An 18213-nucleotide genomic window follows, 5' to 3' on the forward strand; every position below is an offset into this window, starting at 1 on the left:
GATGTAAGATAGAGGCACAGGGTATAACTAAAGCCTAGGCATCCTGGGTATTCGGCAGGCCTGCAATCAAATAATGTTGTGCCGGCTTCCTAAGAAACACCTTTGGCCCCTGCACTCATTTTTATTTTTAAAACCTAAACTCTGCTTGGATCCCAAATCACTGACAAGGACCAGCAGTGATACATTTTGTGTAGAGATCCTCACTCTTTACTGGCCTTTTTTCTGTGGCTGCCTCCAGAGTAATTCCAAATTGACTGGGCAAGTGACAGGCAGTGCAATTTAAATAATGAAGAAGACACAAACCACAAGGGAATGAGGAGATCCTCTTCTCGTTCAAATGAGCTTGCATTGCCGAATTGAAGCCCCCCTTTCTTTACTGTATCAGCAGAAATCATGTGGCCACCTCGCAGTGCTGAAAACTGAAAAACTGCATTCTGGGAACATACATTGGCTGACACAGGGTTTTAGTACTTTGGGAAGGGTTGAGAAGTCATTGTGTTTGAAAGCTGACTGCCTGCTTTGTTGTATCAAGAATAAAGACGAGAAAGTAATGCTGATGAACAGCATTTGTGAACCTGATGGTAAAGGCTATGAAATTACAGTGTTGTTTAGTTGGAGTGTATACTTGTTTGTTCCTGTGGGCATGGTCCAAGTGTCCATGATCCCCATTCTGTTTCAACGGCCTAGACTTTCTGTCCATATATTAGTGTCTTTTTGTTCTCATACCCCAGTGCCATTGATCTTGTGTAAGTTTCCGTGCTCTTATCAGTGGCACTGTGTATCAGTACACTCCATGCCCCAGCATCAGTGTGACTCCCAGTGTCAGTGTCATTCACAATGTCCTTGTGTCACTGTCCTATTGTTGTTCAAATGTTAATGTTCTCTTAATAGTGCCAGTGTCTCAATACCCACATGTTTCTTTGCCAGTTTCTGTCCCTGTGTCAGTGTCCATATGCTTATCTTAATGTCTGTGTCACTGTCCAAGTGTCATCTTTCCCGTGTGTGTCCATGTAACTTTAACTGTCCCAATAGTGGTGTTTCACATCATCTGAGGCTTTGTGCCAGTGGCAGCAATGGATTTCTCAAAGTACATGCTACCTTTCCAAGGGCACTCTTGTAGCTCCGGGTTCCAGTGTCCATGCATTAATACCAGGGCTCTTGCATCACTGACCCTGTGTCAGTATCCCCGTGTGAGTGCCTCCATCAGTATTCATGTACAGGAACTGGTGGCCCAATATGTGATTCAGCCATTAGTTTCTATGCGTCCGTTCTGGTGCTGTAGTGCCAATGGCTCAGTGTCAATGCCTACGTGCTGGTACCCTGCTGTTGTGTCACTTCCTAGTATTAGTGTTATATCATCCTGTATCAGTGTCCCAAAGAAGGTACCCTTTTGTCTGTGTCTCAAAGTTAATATTTGTGGACTTCTCAGTGTTCCTGCATTGGTGCCTCCGTGTCAGCGTTAGTGCATATGTGTCAGTGTTGATATGTTTGGTTCCAGTAACCAGGTGGTGCCCATATTTCTCTATTTACCCATTGTCAGTGCCCTGGTGTGAATGTCCCAGAATTAATGTCCTTGTGTCAGTTCTGCTGTGTCATAGTCCATGTTCCAATGGTAGTTTCGAAATGTCAGTATTCTTGTGTGAGTGTCCCTTTGTCATTTCAATGTCCTGGTGTTGTGCTCAAAAGTTAGTATTTTAGTGTGACTATCCTGGTGTCCCCTTTTCAGACCCCCAGGCGCACTGCCCCTTGCCATTGTTCCAACATTAATATCTCATCCCCAAATGAGTGTCCCTCTCTCATTACTGTATTGGTATTGTGTCCCAGTGTCAATATCATTGTGTCCTGCTGTCCCTGTGTCAGTGTCCCAGTGAAACATCTCTATACCAATGTCCCAGCATTATTGATTGAACCCCATGTCAGCGGTCCTGTGCCACTGTTCCCATGTCAGTATTGTTAGTCCTGTTGAAGCATCTCCTGTGCCAGTGACCGGGTGTTCACGTTGATTTGCCTGTGTCATTATCCTAGTGACAGTATCCATTTGCCAATGCCCCATGTCAGAGTCCCCTTGATAGTGTCCTAGTGTCAGCCTGCTTTTTATTGGTGGGCGCAAAGCGCTCTGTCGATAAAGTAATCTCTCTTTGGGCTTCAAACCACGCCCAGGTCACGTCAGTCTCTTTCATTGGTTCCTGGGCTTGCTCTTTAAAACCTGCTTGCTTTCATTTGTGAAAGGCATGCATATGTCATGCCTTTTCCGGTGTTTAGCTCGCCTACACAGCACCGGTAAACTGCTAGAAACATACGCGGCTCGATGTTTTCAGCCTGGTTTCTGGACTACTTTATCTGTTAATTTTCCCTGCAGCGCGATCGCCCTGGGGTTTACATAGGGCGATCTCGCCCCATTTTTTCGTTTTCAAATTCAGCGCGATCGTGCTGCATTTTACATAGTGCGATCACGCTGTGTGTTTTTTTTCTTTTAATTTGTGTGGCAAGAAAAGTTAGGTTAGGAGTTTACAATGCAAATAGTTCCAACTCGAGCAAATGCGAGCCCCGTTGCATTGAAAATGCTTGTTTTTTTTGCTGTGCCCATGGCAGTCTTCCTATATCAGTATTGGTGCTCCCGGGGCAGTAAGCCAGTTACAGTGTTTGTGCCCCCTTGGCAATCGCCCTGTGTCACTGTTGGTCCCCTGTATCAATGTTTTTGTGACATTGCGAGGCCCTGTGTCAGTGGACCAAACGTAGAGTCCCAGATGATGTCATTGTTGCATTTAAACTATTTGTTTCAAGCACTAAGGGGATGGATGAGCCCTGGGGTGCCAAGGACAAGATGGAGAGTTCTGCTGATCTTTAAAATGGACCAGGTGATGGGTATTTTAGGAAGGATAGCTTGAAAAAAGTTGTTGAAATAAAGAGACATATTTACTGAATTTTAGCACAACGCACTGCAGCAGACAAAGTTGCTGTGCTGCATCGCACAAGAGGGAGAAAGCAGCGCAGAGCCATGTTTACTGAAAATGGCCTGCTGCTACACCCTTCCCCTGCACTGGTTCACAAGGTCTACCTAGGGTCACTCGCATGTCTTGGCACCATGATGAAAAGGAGTGAGTGTGATGTTTAGCATACGTGTGGTACTGGAAGTCTACCCTTCCAGTACAAAATCATATGCTTATACAATATTTTTACCATTCCTTACATCAGCTTTGTGCTGTAAAATGCAGCACACATAAAATGTATGAAATGTTTGGAAAAATCTTTTTATTTCCCCCAGCTCTTAACACATTTTATTTGCACATGTTTCAGTGAGACAAAGCCTAATTTATCTATCTTCGTAACTTGGGCAATCCTTAAAAAAAGATGGGTGCTTGCACTTTAACGCCAAATACCACCCACAATAGATCCAAGTTGGATCAGTAAATATTTTTTTTTAAAGTAGTGCAAAAGCGTTTTTTCCTTTTTTTGTTAGGCATGGGTGAGGGTAAGCTACACAGAGGGCATGGGTGGAAAACAACAAAACAGTGGTGGCCAGAAGCACTTCGGAGACCAGGGCAGGATCAACATGGAAGGGACAGGTAGAGAAAGCAATATGGAGGGCCGAGGGGAGCAAACACGGGCAAAATAAAAGAATGTGGAGCGCAGGATGGAAGAGAACCACAGAGGCTGGAGAGAGAAACGTGGGAGCTGCTGGGTGGAAGCACACAGGTGAGAAAGCAATGCAGGGTGGAGAAGCGCACAAGAGCAATCGCAACACAGAGGGGGTAATATAGAAGCACAAATGCAAGAGAGACCAACATGGAGTGTAGAGAAGTGATTAAGAGCAGTACACAAGGGACATAGCTGGCAAACACATGCACTCTTGTGAAGTGCTTAACCAAAATGAAAAAAGTAGCACATCAAAAGTGAGCAGTGCAAAGACATAAGTAATGCATTCATGCTCTAGGGGATGGACAAACACAAGAAGAGGACGTGAAGTTCACACAAGCTGACAAAATTCAAGCAAATGGGAGAGACAATAAAACCAACCAGTGATAAGCAATGGGCGGGCTCTAAGCCCACTGTAAGGAGACAATAGGTCTTTTCAACAAAAGATAACTTACACTGTCTGGTAAGGGAGCCGCAAAAAGGGCGAGTTAAATCATATGTTTCACTAATTGATACCTTATAGTGACTCATGCAGCATTATGATTATCCTCCTATATTACACTAAGTTATGTAGATGATCATGCAGGACCAGTTTCATTGATCATCTGAAAAGATTAAAAAAGGGTTTGAACTTTAGTTTGCATCAAAATGCAGTACAGGTCTTTAATTTGAACTTGTTTGCTGCACATATTCTGAGGTGAACTAAGTATTAACATGAGCTAACCTTATGTTTTCAAAACTATTTCATGACCTTGGCCTGTGCATCTTACCTGCTGCTAATTGCACATTGGTGGTAGAGGCAAGCTTTATTCGTAGGGTGCCAAGTTCTCTGAGGGCCCACTGCTCATGTGACTACAATCCTGGCGGATACAGCCCTTCGCTCTACAGCACGTGAAGTAGTAACGTGGACAATAGGAGGTGATGTAAAGAGGTAGTGATGCTGGAGTACCAATACAGGCCCTTCTTCACCCAGCATGAGGCAGTGACAAAGGAACTGAACTGACAGCCCATGTTTTATCTTTCTCTATTGCAGTAAATAGCAACTTCTCTGGGGGATCTCCTCCCTCAGACTGCAGCAGTGAAGGCAGACAAAGTGCTGACAATCTGCAACCCAGCTCCTCGCAGACGGTCTCCGGGAGGGATTTGCTCCCTAGGTGCAGGTACGTGAGACTCTGATCTTTCCACTCACATAAACAGAGCATGATAGGAGCACATCTTGAACTTGGCTTCAAACTCATGGTTACACGGAGATTGTATATCACTGCAGGGATATAGCAGTTTCTGTTCTTCTAAGTGCAAAAGTAACGATTCAACTGGCAGCTGCGTTCCATGTGTCACCACTGTGCAGTAAGATAATGTGTCATTCCCTGGAACAGAGGGTACAAAATTGGACATGTGGAGCCGACTCTTAAGTTGGCAGGATGTGGCGTTCCACTGTCAGCACCATATCCACGTCATAAAGTTACCAAATTATTGAAGAATAGGAAAAGATAGCACTGATTTTAAGGCTTCACACCAAAGTTTGAATACATATTTCCTCTATTATTTGGGGTTTTCTAGTGCCCCTCAAAATATTGCATTTCAACTTCAGCGTCCATTCTTCACCTCTTGGCTCCCCTGCCTGAAGCCCAGGATGTATAATTTGTAGGTAATGAAGAGAGTGTTTACTTTGCACAGAATGACAAAACATCTACATTTGATTAATTGATAGAAATATATTTTATTTTCATCTCAAGGTCCCCTCTAAGTCCACAAAAAACACACAAAACATCTTATTTTTAAATGAAACTTCGTACTGTCTTCCATGATGTCCTGAGATAACCCCATCATGTCAGGCACACTGGTGGTTCTGAACAGACAGGAATCCATTTTGGTTTTAGGATAGGCTCATAGTATGTGTTTTGTGTTTGACTCCATAAAGTGAATATTACAACTGAATATTATATTAAAATACCAAACATGCTTTTATATTGGATATCTGCAGAGACCACCATGCCCAAAAGAAGGAACTGGAAGTCATCTCAGTCTGCTGTGGTCCAAACATTGCACCACCAACCCTGACCAGCAGAGGGACACAGACCGAGGAATCTACCCTGCTGCATCTGAAGCGCACCCGGCTCCTCGTTCAGCAGCCAACATGTACAGTGGCGCAACACAGCAATGTTCATTCTGCCTTCCAAGATGCAGTATATGATGGCGATGTTGAGGTTGCATCTCCGGTTTTGGCAGGGACCTGCCCTGGTGGGCCTTGGACCCCAGGTGATCCTGCCGCTGCCCCAAACCCCAACTTCCAGACATGTTCAAATTCCCCTCACTCAATGGTGGAGGTTGTGCACTCTCCTGGTGGGGAAAGTAGGGATTCTTCAAGTTGCCATAGTCCCTCAGCATCTCCGAATTCTCTGGAGAAAAGTCCAGGAACCCCAAACCGTGGAGAAGAGGAAAGACCTCATGACAACTATGAAGTGTTCTCCCAGCAGCATGGGGACAGAGCACTGAGCCCAGAAGACTCATCTTCTCGTTCAACAGAGGAGCGTTGGAGCCCTTCCTCTGGAGCAGCAGACACTGAACCTGAGAGGGCCAGCGAGGCGCTCACAGACCCAACCGTGCGGGCTTTGAAGACCGACAAGAAAGATCCGTAAGTTAAAACCCCTGACAAAATATAATATTTGTCTGTCTAACCATGTACAATTGTATATGTTTCTGCAACTTTCATCCCCATATCAGAGGAATGGTAATTGTGTGCCGGACTTAGTATGAGGAATAAGGTATATTCAGCTGCTTCACGTTTGTGTTTTTGAGTGTTACTACTTTCAGCACCTTAGAATGGATCACAAACAACATAGAGAGAGAGCGAAAGTGTGTGTTTTGGGTTTATTCAGAGTAGATCAGCAGCTCACAGTCTGAGTTTTCTTCAGCAGCATTACAAAACTGGACCCCAGTGTGAATGCTGTGCCTTCGTAGACAGAGATACAGCTTTTGACTCTGCAGAATGGGATTATATATTTGGTGTGCTAATAAAAATTCAGGTAGGTGATACATTTCTAAAAGTGGTAAAACTACTTTACATGAAAGCAACAGCTAAAATCAGAATAAACGACTGCATTACTGAAGCTGTTCTCAAACAAAGAGGCAGCAGCAAGTGTACCCCCTCTCACAGCCCCTATATGCCACAGCTGGAGAATCACTGGTCTATGCTCTGAGTGTGTGCCAGGTGCATAGGAGGTTTGAGATGTCATGCCACCAAGCTAATTATTTCGATATATGCTGATGATTTGCTACTTTATGTTCGAGACTCTGATATCAATCTTTCATCTATTCTCCAAGGGATACTTCAGGTTGGTGGGTGGAGTCTCTGAAGTGAAAATAAATTGGAATAAGTTGTAGGTTTTCCCTTTAAACGAATCCACACAACAGTGTAAATTGGATTTTCCACTTTAGTGAACATGGGAGCCAATGCGTTAGTTGGGAATTATGATGCACAGGGATCCTAGAGATGTATTCCACTGCAACCATGGAAGGGCCATAGACAGTTTAGTAGACTGCACTGAGAGATACATTAAGCTTTCACCATTGCTAATGGCCAAAATAGCCACCACGAAGAGGGTGAAAATGTTATATTTATTCCTCGATGTCCCCTTAGTTCCCACCCGAGTATTCTTTTGTACACTTAGAGGGCTGATGATTCAGCTAGCCTTGGGCTGGGGGCAAACAACTGAAAGTAAATCGGAACACACTGAATCTTTTGTATGAATAGGAGGGTTTAGCTGCCCAGGAAACTTTACTATTATACAGAGCATGCCCGATATGTTCACCTACATGGTCCTATACATTTGCCACACTTAAAGGTTGAGCGGGATGAGAGTGCGCCTCTGTCACTTGAGGCAAGCTCGTTTAACTCAATCACTAAGCCAAACTGACCCAGTTCATTTGACTTGGCATGGTTGTACCTAGCTAGCAAAGTGTAATAATAGAGTTGCTCTATTCGGCTGACATGAAAGTAGAATGGTGTGCATAGCTGCCAAAGTTGTTGGACGTGAAAGTGGGTAGACAACTAGATAAACTAGATATGTGTAACATGGGAAGTTTATTGTTTGACAACACGATAAAGACCACAGAGCAAGTAAAAAAAGAATATTCCTGCTTTGGCTGCATTTGGTGTGTTTCTTTATTACAGGGTATGAAGTGCACTCAAAGACTCCCTGTCTATTTACCCCAGATAATCAGATTTGTAAATTTTGATTGAAAATAAGGTATACAAAAATAACATTTCAAGGATGTACATGCATTACTGAGTCATGAATTGTGTCTGAGAGTTATCCGCCCGCCATTTTTGAAAATAATTCAGCCTTCTTTGATAATGTGCAGCAAGTGCTCTCTGGTCCTCCTGAAGGCAAAGGTGGGTTTTCTTTTATGTTTGTGTATGTTGTTCAGGATGTTAATGTATATGAGTACGGTTTGGTGTTAAATTAGTTATTGTACTTTCATTCAAATACTTGTGTTAAGTGGATACCTATTTTAGTTCTAATTATAGCAACATGCAAAATGTAATAACACCTCTCTTTTGTTCTTAATATCTCTCATGTTAAAATGATAGAAGTGGAAGAAAGTTTTTTTCTCACATGGAACAAATCTTTTTAGAGAGAAAACTGTCACCCATAGAGAATTACTTAGGACCATAAGGTCAAGAAGTTTTGATCATTTGCCAGAATTCTCAAATTAAGAAGTTTTAGAGTTGAATAATATAAAACTTGTATAGAAAAAGTCAGACTTTGAATACCTCCCAAAAGTAAGCATGTTAGTAGAAAAGTTTAGTGTTGGTAAAAAAGTACAAAAGAAAAGGGAAGCAGCAGTAGATGGCATAATAGATGTAGGAAACCTGGCAGCGTCATGCATATTTGGAGCTTATTAGGTGAAAGAATTAGAAATCAGTTCATTTTGGGGTGCAGCTGCTAATGTGAGAGAGCTATGGGTGCGTGATAAGCCATCTAAGAAACTGCAACGCATTCTGATATTTGTAGAAGAGATAAAAACTCATTGTCCAAAAGGAATAGTTCACACAGTGAATATTAGGAAACAAGATGTACTTACTAGCAATCAACAACTGAGCATACAAACACAGAAATTTCCAGGGAGGTATTATTGATGTGGGGCTATTGGTCACACGACAACAGTAAATGTTGCCCAACATGGAAAATATCTTGCAACCAGTGTGGACATAAGTGATGTTACTCAAAGTGTTGCAAAAGTGAAACAAAACTTAAGAAAGTAAAAAAGCACCTGAATAAATAGCTATATAAATAGTAGGAAACAAGGAAGATGGCCCACTAGATGAGACAACAGTAGAAGGGACTGAAGTGAAATGTAATTAAGTGAAACTGAAAATAGTCTCCAAAGATCAAATCAAGAAAAAATCAAGAACGAAGTTAGACTATAAAAACCTTACATTAGACAAAGAGGTTATGATGGAGAACCAATAGTTATTGGGAAGTTTTAATGCAGTGGTTCCCAACATGTGGTCCGGGGACCCCTGGGGGTCCGCAAAGCCTTCTCAGGGGGTCCACGACTGCTTAGAAAATTAAAATAATATTAGCAGATTAGGTCCCCAACTTTCAGTAATGACTCAGTGGGGGGGCCCGCTTTCCAATAATGACTCAGTGGGGGTCCCCGAGTTCTAATAATGATAAAGTGGGGGTCCACAGAAGGCAAAAGGTTGAGAGCCACTGTTTTAATGGATAGATAGAATAGAAAAGAAGCGTTGCCTCTGGAAGAAGTGATGTTTCAGTTAAAGGAGACCTTATCATCAGTTGGTTTGAGCAAAGGATCCCAATTCTGACCTACCAACATTACTGAAGAAATATGTGATGTTGGAAAGAGCTAACCAATACTGAAAATGTTGTACAGATTGACAAATATGTTCTTGTAAGTCTTTAGGGATCAATTAGAATATTCTAAAAGATATGTACATAAAATCAAAATAAAGGAGATTGCACAACCCAAGATATGTAGGGGGAGGCACATAACAGTACTCATAAAAGAGCTACAGCTGTATATAACAGTACCCACAATAAGCTGCCACTAAAGAGCAGAGCAGACTGGAAAAAACAGGAATTATTGAATAAGTACAATCCACTGAGTAGTTGCCTCCTGCTGTAGTGGCGCACAAGCCAGGGATGGAATGGGATTATGAATAAATATTCTTTCTCCATACTGAATTGAATTCTTGCGGATGCCTTTTGGATTGATTTCAACTGTCTCAGTTTTTGGAAAAGCAATTAATGGTATTTTAGAAGTGATTTACTGAGTCAAGTTATAGCACAATTTCTTTAGTTTGTGGAAGAAATGAAGAGGAACACAATAACAAGGTTAGGCAAATGTTAACAAGGTTACAGAAAAACAGTTCAAGTTTAAATGTAGAAAATCGCACATAAACTTTTTGGGTCACATAGTATCGCAAGACAATATAAAACATAAGGAGGAGTTAATGACGATAATAAGAAACATGGTAGCATAAAAAATAAGAAGGTATTTGTATAATCTTTAGGACTTGCTGTGTTTTGTTTTTAGTAAATGCATTCCTTGTTTTGCTGATAAAACATATGAAATGTTGAAAAACAGAAGAGGTTTTCAGTGGAATGGTGAATGTGAAATGAAACGTAAGAGGTGATTAGCCAAATCATGTGAACCAGAGATAGCCCTTTTTAAGTTCCCTACATTTTTCTTAGTTTGCGGTTGCCTACTAAGACCAGAATTTAATAAATGTCCCAGGTATGAGAAGTTTACCACCTTACTTGTTTCTGTCCCTGGACTGAGAAACTCAATGGTTTGGTATTCTTAGGGCCAATCACCATAAAATGAGGTTTTATTTCAATTAGTGGACAGGTCCAGACTATCCCAAAAACAATGAGTAAGTCTAAAAGACGCTGGAGGCGCCTGGCAGTACGGGCAATCAACACAGTATCGTCGGCGTATAGGAGAGCGGGAATCACTCTTCTGCCTGCACTAGGGAGATTAAAACCACTACTAGATAGTCAGTTAATGTACGTAATAAAAGGAAAAGGCACAAAGATACATCCCTGATGAACACCTCTTTTTAGATGAAAGGGCTTGGTACATTCTCCGTTAATCCCGAATCTCACTGTACCTGTAAGGCCATTGTGAAGATCTCTCAAAAAGGAAATAAGGCAGAGTATATACTTAATATCAAGAACCAAATTCCAGATTGTTTGTCTAGACTTGTGGAAGAAAGAGGTTGTGAGAAATGAGAAGGAGATAAAGATGTGGAGGAAACAGAGACTGTGCTTTGCACAATAGGAGTGGAAAGAAGAAGCATTAAAGGATCAAGTTTTGCAAGAAGTAAGTAACCAAAAAGAAAGACTTGGGCTGAAAAGAGTGTAATGAGGAATGTAAACAGTTCTGACAGGTTTGAAACGAACTGTCTGAAAAAGGTCGATTTATTTTTAAAGGTTGAATAATAGTTACATCTAGTTTAGTTTGAGAGAGATTCATCAGTCTGTCCCATGAAAGATGCATGGGTATATGTAAAGCCAATGCGAGTCTGTGTGGCAATTGTTGGTGGCCCTGACTGGATATGATGGTAGAAAGGTGTGTGAGAAAGTGCAAAGAATGCAGTGGTAGGTTTAAAATACACAAAACAAGTACACCAATGATAATTAGGACGTTTCCTGATACACCAAGGGGTGACATAGTATTTGACACAGTGATTCAGCTCCAGGAGGTCACGCATGGCAAGTACACACTGGAGTTGCTAGACATGTACTTTAGATAGCCAGAAATAACACTCCCAGAAACAGTCTTAACTGACAATAGAGTACAATTTACATCCAAAGAGATGGATAGATTTTTACGAAATAGAGGAATTAAGCATAAAGAACGTTCACTGTGTCATTCGAAGGAAATGGCATAACTGTGACACTGAACAAACCACTCAAAGATGCAATTCAGGTGGTGTGATATAATGATAAGGACTGTTGAGATAAGCTACAAAGAAGTGTAGGTGCTTATGGAATGACAGCACAACCAACAGGAAAAGTACCATTTTAACTGTTTAAAGGAAGAAAAACAAGCACCATGGGTGAACTGTGAAAAGGAGATTGAAGCAACAACCAGAGAGGACTGGTGGAGTTATAAAGGAGAGAAATAGGCAGTACACCAGGCCCGGTTCTAGCGGGTGGGCCAGGCCCACCCAAACCTGACCTTTAGCCCTTCCAGTAACAGCAAAAGAGGCCACAGAGAACACCTGTTAAGTGCTTTCTCCATGTCAGCAAATGTGATTTTTTTTCCGCTTTTGTTTAATTATCAGTCAGGGGTCAACGAGAAATCTCTAGAATACATTTTATAGTGCATTGTTTTAATAATAGCTGTTTTACTTGTGTACTGGTAGGGAGCCAAATACCACCTTTAGAGGGTTTTCCCTATTTTTCTACTGTCTGAGACAAACCTCTGGGCATGCCTGTGAAAACAAAACAGCCCGTGGCGACCTTAGCTCATGTCTGAGGCAAGCTGCAGTGGGGAAGTGTGTGTTGGTGAAGAGGTGACAGGGGTTTACCTGCCAATGATGCAGCAGATGCAGTGGCACCAGAGCCTAGGTTGTAGGCTACCTCCAGAAATGTCGAAAATTGGGCACACATTGGCCCACCCAAGCGCACCCTTGGCCCAACCAGATATAAATTCCTGGGACCAGGCCTGCATTACACAGGAGGAAATTAATTGCTTGGTGACAAGATAGTGGGAACGATTACTTTTATGATTGTATGACATTTGGTGAGAATAAGAACACCATCTGGAAACTGGCTAGTAGGAGTGTAGGGATGGAACTCCTTTTAAGTAAGAGTAGAGGAACTGGCCATAAGCAGAACAATTAATAATACAAGAAACTTTTAAGGTAATTGAAACCCTTTGGAAGCCTGTGCAGTGAAGCAAGAAGAGGGCGGGCATAGCTGAAAAGAGTGATACCCAGTTCTATATGGGCTGCTTGGTTCTGGAGAAGTAGAAGTCGATGAATCAAGTGCTTGTGCAGTCCTATATATAACAAGCTAGCATAATCTATCCTTGATTAAGTGATAGTTGACCTAACTAACTGTGTATCATGTTCAATCAGCCTTAAATGGTACAATTGAAATGAGACATGTGAGAACCCACTGAGTCATCCAGGGGCTAAAGAAAGTTCAACCTCAGACTGGACTTCAAGTTTACGGACCAATTTCACGAACAAAGGACAGGGTCCTTTTTCACTGATGGTCCTTTGGCAACCACCATACCAACAAGGTAAACTCCCCAAAGGGTCTTCCACTTAAGTGATTCCTGGGCAATTCCATGTAAAAAGAAGCGTCATTTATGTGATTTTAATAGGTTCGCATGTCTTGATACCTAGTAGCGTACACTTCCATCCACCTCCTTAAGATATCTACTGAACCTCAATATTCCCCCTCCAAAGAACCTAGGAAAGGCCGCTTTTTCTAAACATTTCTCGTGTTGGAACTCAACCCTTAACTCAACTGGTTCCTGCTCAACCCTCAAGTATAACCACAACCAGAACCAGAACTTTGGCCCTCTGGAGCAATTCAATTTGGGCACAGCATCACAATCCCTGATTTGTGAGACAAGCACTGACTGATTTATGGGTGAATCTGAAAGCGACCTGAAAATGGTAGACCTCTCTACAAGGCTCATATTTCATGCGCTTGCTGCTGAGGCCCATTGTCTTCCTGGGACTTGAGTCTGTGAAGCCCCTATTGCTCCACAGAATGCAGTGTTGGCCCTTGTGCTAGACGCAGAGCTAGCAGCTGCCCTCCACCCCTTTGTTACCTGTTGGAATCAATGTAATGCCTACAGTATGACAAAAGGCTATTATATCCATTGTGATCACTAAAAATGTTGCCAGTAAATGATGAGCTCCTGCATATGAGCAGCTTTTTTGTCCTTTATTCGACCCTCGCATTTATGTGTTTTGTGATAGTCCCAGATATGAAAAAAGGGCTTCTCCAGATAGAGGCAACAAATGTCAGCACCATGGACAATAAGACTGACTTGTTTTTATGCCAGGCCCTCCAGATGCAGCGCTGACAGACTACAATCTTGAATAAATTACATCACATTTCAGGAAAGTTCTCCAAAAGGCTGACGAAGCCTACCAACCAGTGCTGAGCATTCCGCCACATGGATCTTGCAGCTGCAGCTATTACTTCAGAGGGTTCGGAATAGAGACAGACGTAGCCGAGCTTCTATCGTCTGACATTGCAGCTTATATAAAATAGATGTTTTTTGAGTGATGAGTAACTTTTCCTCAGTTCCAGCATGAACGACCATGAGTGGAATGCTTAACAGGCATGTGTTTCTCCTTTGCCCCTCTCAGGCCCTCATTCCAAGTGCCACGTGAATCACAGTTCAGAAGCAAATACCCCTTCAGTACAAATCGGAATTCCAACGTAGGTCCTATTTGCACACCTAAATTTATTTTGCCTGCACAGTTTTTTTGTCTGTGGACAAATAAGTCACCTTTAAAGTTTGCTTACAATGAGCACAGTATCTTCCATTCTGAAGTTCAAAACGATGCTCAAATTGCACACCAGGTAAATACCAACGTTTGCTGTATTAGTATTAACCAGGAGGGCGATTTGCACCTGACATTTTGCAGTCCATGGTGCAGAATCCTCTGCTAAGGTAGACCGAGCACTATCCTCTTAGGGAATTTGTGGCATTTTGTTTACTACTTGGATGTTTCCAAACAAAGGAAGTGAGTATGGCTTTTTATGCCCATTAGCGAGGCGTGTTCTCAGGTTTATTCCAGCTTGGAGTAGGCTCCCTCAGGTTCCGAGGTAGATGTTCAATCAAGGAACCAGGCTTTTCAATGTACCCTTCACTCTCTCTGGTTGCATTCAAGCTCCTCTGGGAGATTCAGATCTTGTTAGCATGGGGGACTTTATGCCAGGATGTTTCTGTAAGCAGGGCTCCTGTCTAAGTTTTTGTAATGTGATATGGACAACAGGCGTGGGTATTTGCGAACCATCCTGGCCCTCCACTTCTTTAATCTCTTTATTCCAAACATGCCCTTCAAGAAGTTGACCTTGACTCTGATCATGTTTTGGTTTCTCCATCCAACTAAAATTTATGAAATGTGGAGGCTAAATGTTTTTATCCAAATATATGGGTTTATGTGCAGTTCAGAAGAGGAACCAATGAACCAAAAGTTTAAGAGTGATATATTGCTGTAATAGCAAATCATGCATGTGGTCTAGAAAAATAATTGTGTGCTCTCAAAAGAACAGTGTCAGCCTGACCTACTGGATAGAAGCCGCTGAAAATCTTTTACCGAGAGAAAAAAGACATGTTTAATAATGTGTCAGGATGTAATGCTTATCACTGCTCCCGTGGGAGGTAATATTCCATCATAATCTAAGAAAATAAAAGATCATCATTGTTTAACACTTTAGGTGTCAGCCCCACCCCTCCCCCACCCACGTGCTAAGCCTTTTTTGGGCTATTTGGGATAGTTAGTGCTTAGGCCTCCATAACCTTTTTTACACATAGGCAGGGCCACTGGAATAATGTGGAAAAAGAGGGCCAATTTATGTGGCAGGGTTGAGTAAATCACACAGCAAGAAAAGGCAAATTATGCAGCATAATGCAGCAAATATTGAAATAGTATTATTTCATTATTTCATAATTTTAAAACTTTATAACACTGTCTGGGCATTGGTTAGACCTCATTACTACCAATTTAACACCCTAATATTACACTAAGCAACAGAAAGGTGATCAGTGCAGCTTTGCAAAGGGCCTGCCACCGCGCTTCAACATGTTGCTGCGTTTTTAGAACCATTTGAACCATTTGAGCTAGAAACACATTTTTTGTTAAAATCTTCAGATTATGCAGCAGATGATGGATTATGTGGCAAAAGTGACAAATGTATAATTATGCAAAACTCACTACACCACATAATCCTAGGGGCCCTGCACATAGACTAGCAAGGCCAAATTTGCAACCTTTTTTCCCAACATCCTGAGGATTCTATAAGTACCCCGGGTTTTTGGATTTCCCTAGAGGGGACTGAGAAATTACCCAAAATATAGTTTTTTTGAGAAAATGGGAAAAAGTGCTGCAGAAGAAAATGTATGTTTTTTCCCTGCAAATGCCATCAACAAAACGTTTGCGTTGCACAAATCACCATCTTCCCTGCTTTCAGGAGCAGGCTGACTTGATTCAGAAATCAAATTTTTACCACAGTTTTGGCATTTTTCTGGGAGATAGCCCAGTTTTCCCATTTCTGTGCTTTTACACTGTTTCCAGTTAGTGGTGGAAACTGTCGTGAAACCCATGGTGGATCCTAGAAAACTGTACATTTCTGAAAAGTAGACAACATTTTAAATTCAGCAAGGGGTCATTTGTGTAGATCCTTCAAGGTTTTCGCAAAGAAACTTAAGTGTTGAAACAAAAGAATATTGAAAATTAGTAAGAAGAAACATCCCTTTGTGACACATTTTAATTTGTAACTTCTCATCACGATGACTGATTTACAAAAACAATATTACATCTGTTAGACTGTTCCAGTTAGGGGGATATATAGACTTTGTGGAGGTACCCAGAGCACATAATTCAGCTGCACCTTGCAGTGGCTTTTCTTTGGTTACTGGGTATAGAACAAATCATATGGTAAATATAAAGAGTGGAAACAGGTGTCAGGGAATCCCCAGTGTTTCTGAAATGGGCACAGGATATAGAGTTTAGAAGCTGTGGTTATTTGCACACCACTGAATTTGTGGCTACCCATACCCACATGTGAATTAGAGGGCATTTCTCAAAATGCCTTTTTTCTTACACACTGGCTTGCATTTGGAAAGCACAAATCCAGAGAAATACATTTGGTAGTAACATTTGTTTTACTATTCTGTGTTCCCCAATGTGTCCTGATAACAATGGTACCACACGTGTGTGGGTAGGCCTAGTGTCTGCGATAAGAAAGGGCCCAAAATGCAACATAGACATATCCCATTTTTCCACTGAAAACTGACCCTTTTCTGCAGTGTGGCTAGCTATGTATTTTGGACACTAGCTCAGCCGACACCTTGGGAAACCTAGCAAACCTGCACATTTTTTAAACTTTGTCACCTGGGGGAATACAGGGTGTGGTGTCTTTTGTGGCTCTCACTTGGATATCTTACCCAGAAGCCCATGCAAATGTAAAACTTAGCCTAATATTGCACATTATCCTTGCATTTCTGTGATGTAACTCTCTGGGATCAGCAAGAAGCCACAAAATCCCTTGGAAAATTAATTTCACTCTTAGAAATGGAAAATTCAGAATGCTGAACCAATGAGCTGTAATGCCGTGTTAAGGTACCAGCCGCTATACAGGCCATTCACACACCTTTCATGCGTGACACACACAAAACCATTCACACCACCAGCCGCAGGCATAACACTCACATCAACAAACAACACCATTCAAGGAAGAAGACATCACTTTTTTATATGCCCACTTGACTGACACAGCAATCACACTGCATGGCAGCTGACGGAGTGTGTGGACTGTCATTTAGTGACCAACAGCAGTTCCCCACATACACTTACAAAATGGCAGCACGCACACACCACCAGCCAAAAGCTAACCACACACACTGCCAACGCACACACCACCACCTCGATGCCAGTTACGAAACAGCAATCACACTGCCTGGAAGTTGGTGGAATGTGCAGACTGGTGTTTCGGTACTGGCGTGTGTGTAGTGACTTGCTCCTGGTCACAAGACACACAAACTGGCAGCCAAATGCCAGTCCACATACACCACTAGCTACACCCTGCTGGCCAAGTGCTAGTCTACACACACCACCAGCCAAGCAACAGTACACACTTACACACCAGCAGCCAAACGCCAGTCAATGCACACCGCCAGCCAAGCCCCAATCAATGCACACCGCCAGCCAAATGCCAAGCTATACACATTTTTTGTTAACAAACAAGAAAACACAAACCAATTTGAAGATGAAAACCAACTATGTCTACAAACAGAACAAACACATTTAACTAAATACATCAAACAACCGCTAACCATGAAACTGAACAAAAAATATAAAACAATACAGACCAGTCAGTGCACTTTTACTCTCATGGTAGCTACCAATACTTGAGTTGTGTGTGGTACGATTTAAAACTTACCGGCACACATAGCCCAAGATCAGAAGGATACTCAGGGCAGTACATATGAGTCACCTTTCACATGCCTTGGACACAGACTCTTAAAAGGAAAGTGTTTTTGGGTGTGGGAGAAATGTAATCAGAAAAGTGGTAATCTTTTAATCTAGCTGCATCCTCCACCACTCCAACTCTAGGTACACTTGCCTGCTCAACTTCAGCAATGCTGCCTATTACAGACTGATGGAACTGAACAAACACATCTTTGAATCTGGAGAACAATTCCTGGATGCAACAAAAGTATTGAAGGTTGCCAAATGGAACAAACAGCCAATTTCTTATGCCAAATGTATGACTTGCAAACAGCACTGTAAGGCTCCAGCCTTTGACATACTCTCTCTATACTACCCATGTGTTTAATGTAGTC

At 42.1% G+C, this 18213-nt stretch overlaps 1 protein-coding gene across 3 annotated transcripts in view; it reads left to right on the forward strand.

Moving 5' to 3' along the window:
• The window catches only part of EML3 (EMAP like 3), a 293640-nt gene that overhangs the window by 55990 nt on the left and 219437 nt on the right, over positions 1-18213 (forward strand). For all 3 annotated transcript variants that reach the window (XM_069207042.1, XM_069207043.1, XM_069207044.1), the window contains 2 exons: positions 4670-4796; positions 5621-6271. In XM_069207042.1, the coding sequence (XP_069063143.1) occupies positions 4670-4796; positions 5621-6271 (778 nt within the window). The remainder of the gene's footprint in view (positions 1-4669; positions 4797-5620; positions 6272-18213) is intronic.

Source organism: Pleurodeles waltl, chromosome 9, assembly GCF_031143425.1.
Source record: "Pleurodeles waltl isolate 20211129_DDA chromosome 9, aPleWal1.hap1.20221129, whole genome shotgun sequence".
NCBI lineage: Eukaryota > Metazoa > Chordata > Amphibia > Caudata > Salamandridae > Pleurodeles > Pleurodeles waltl.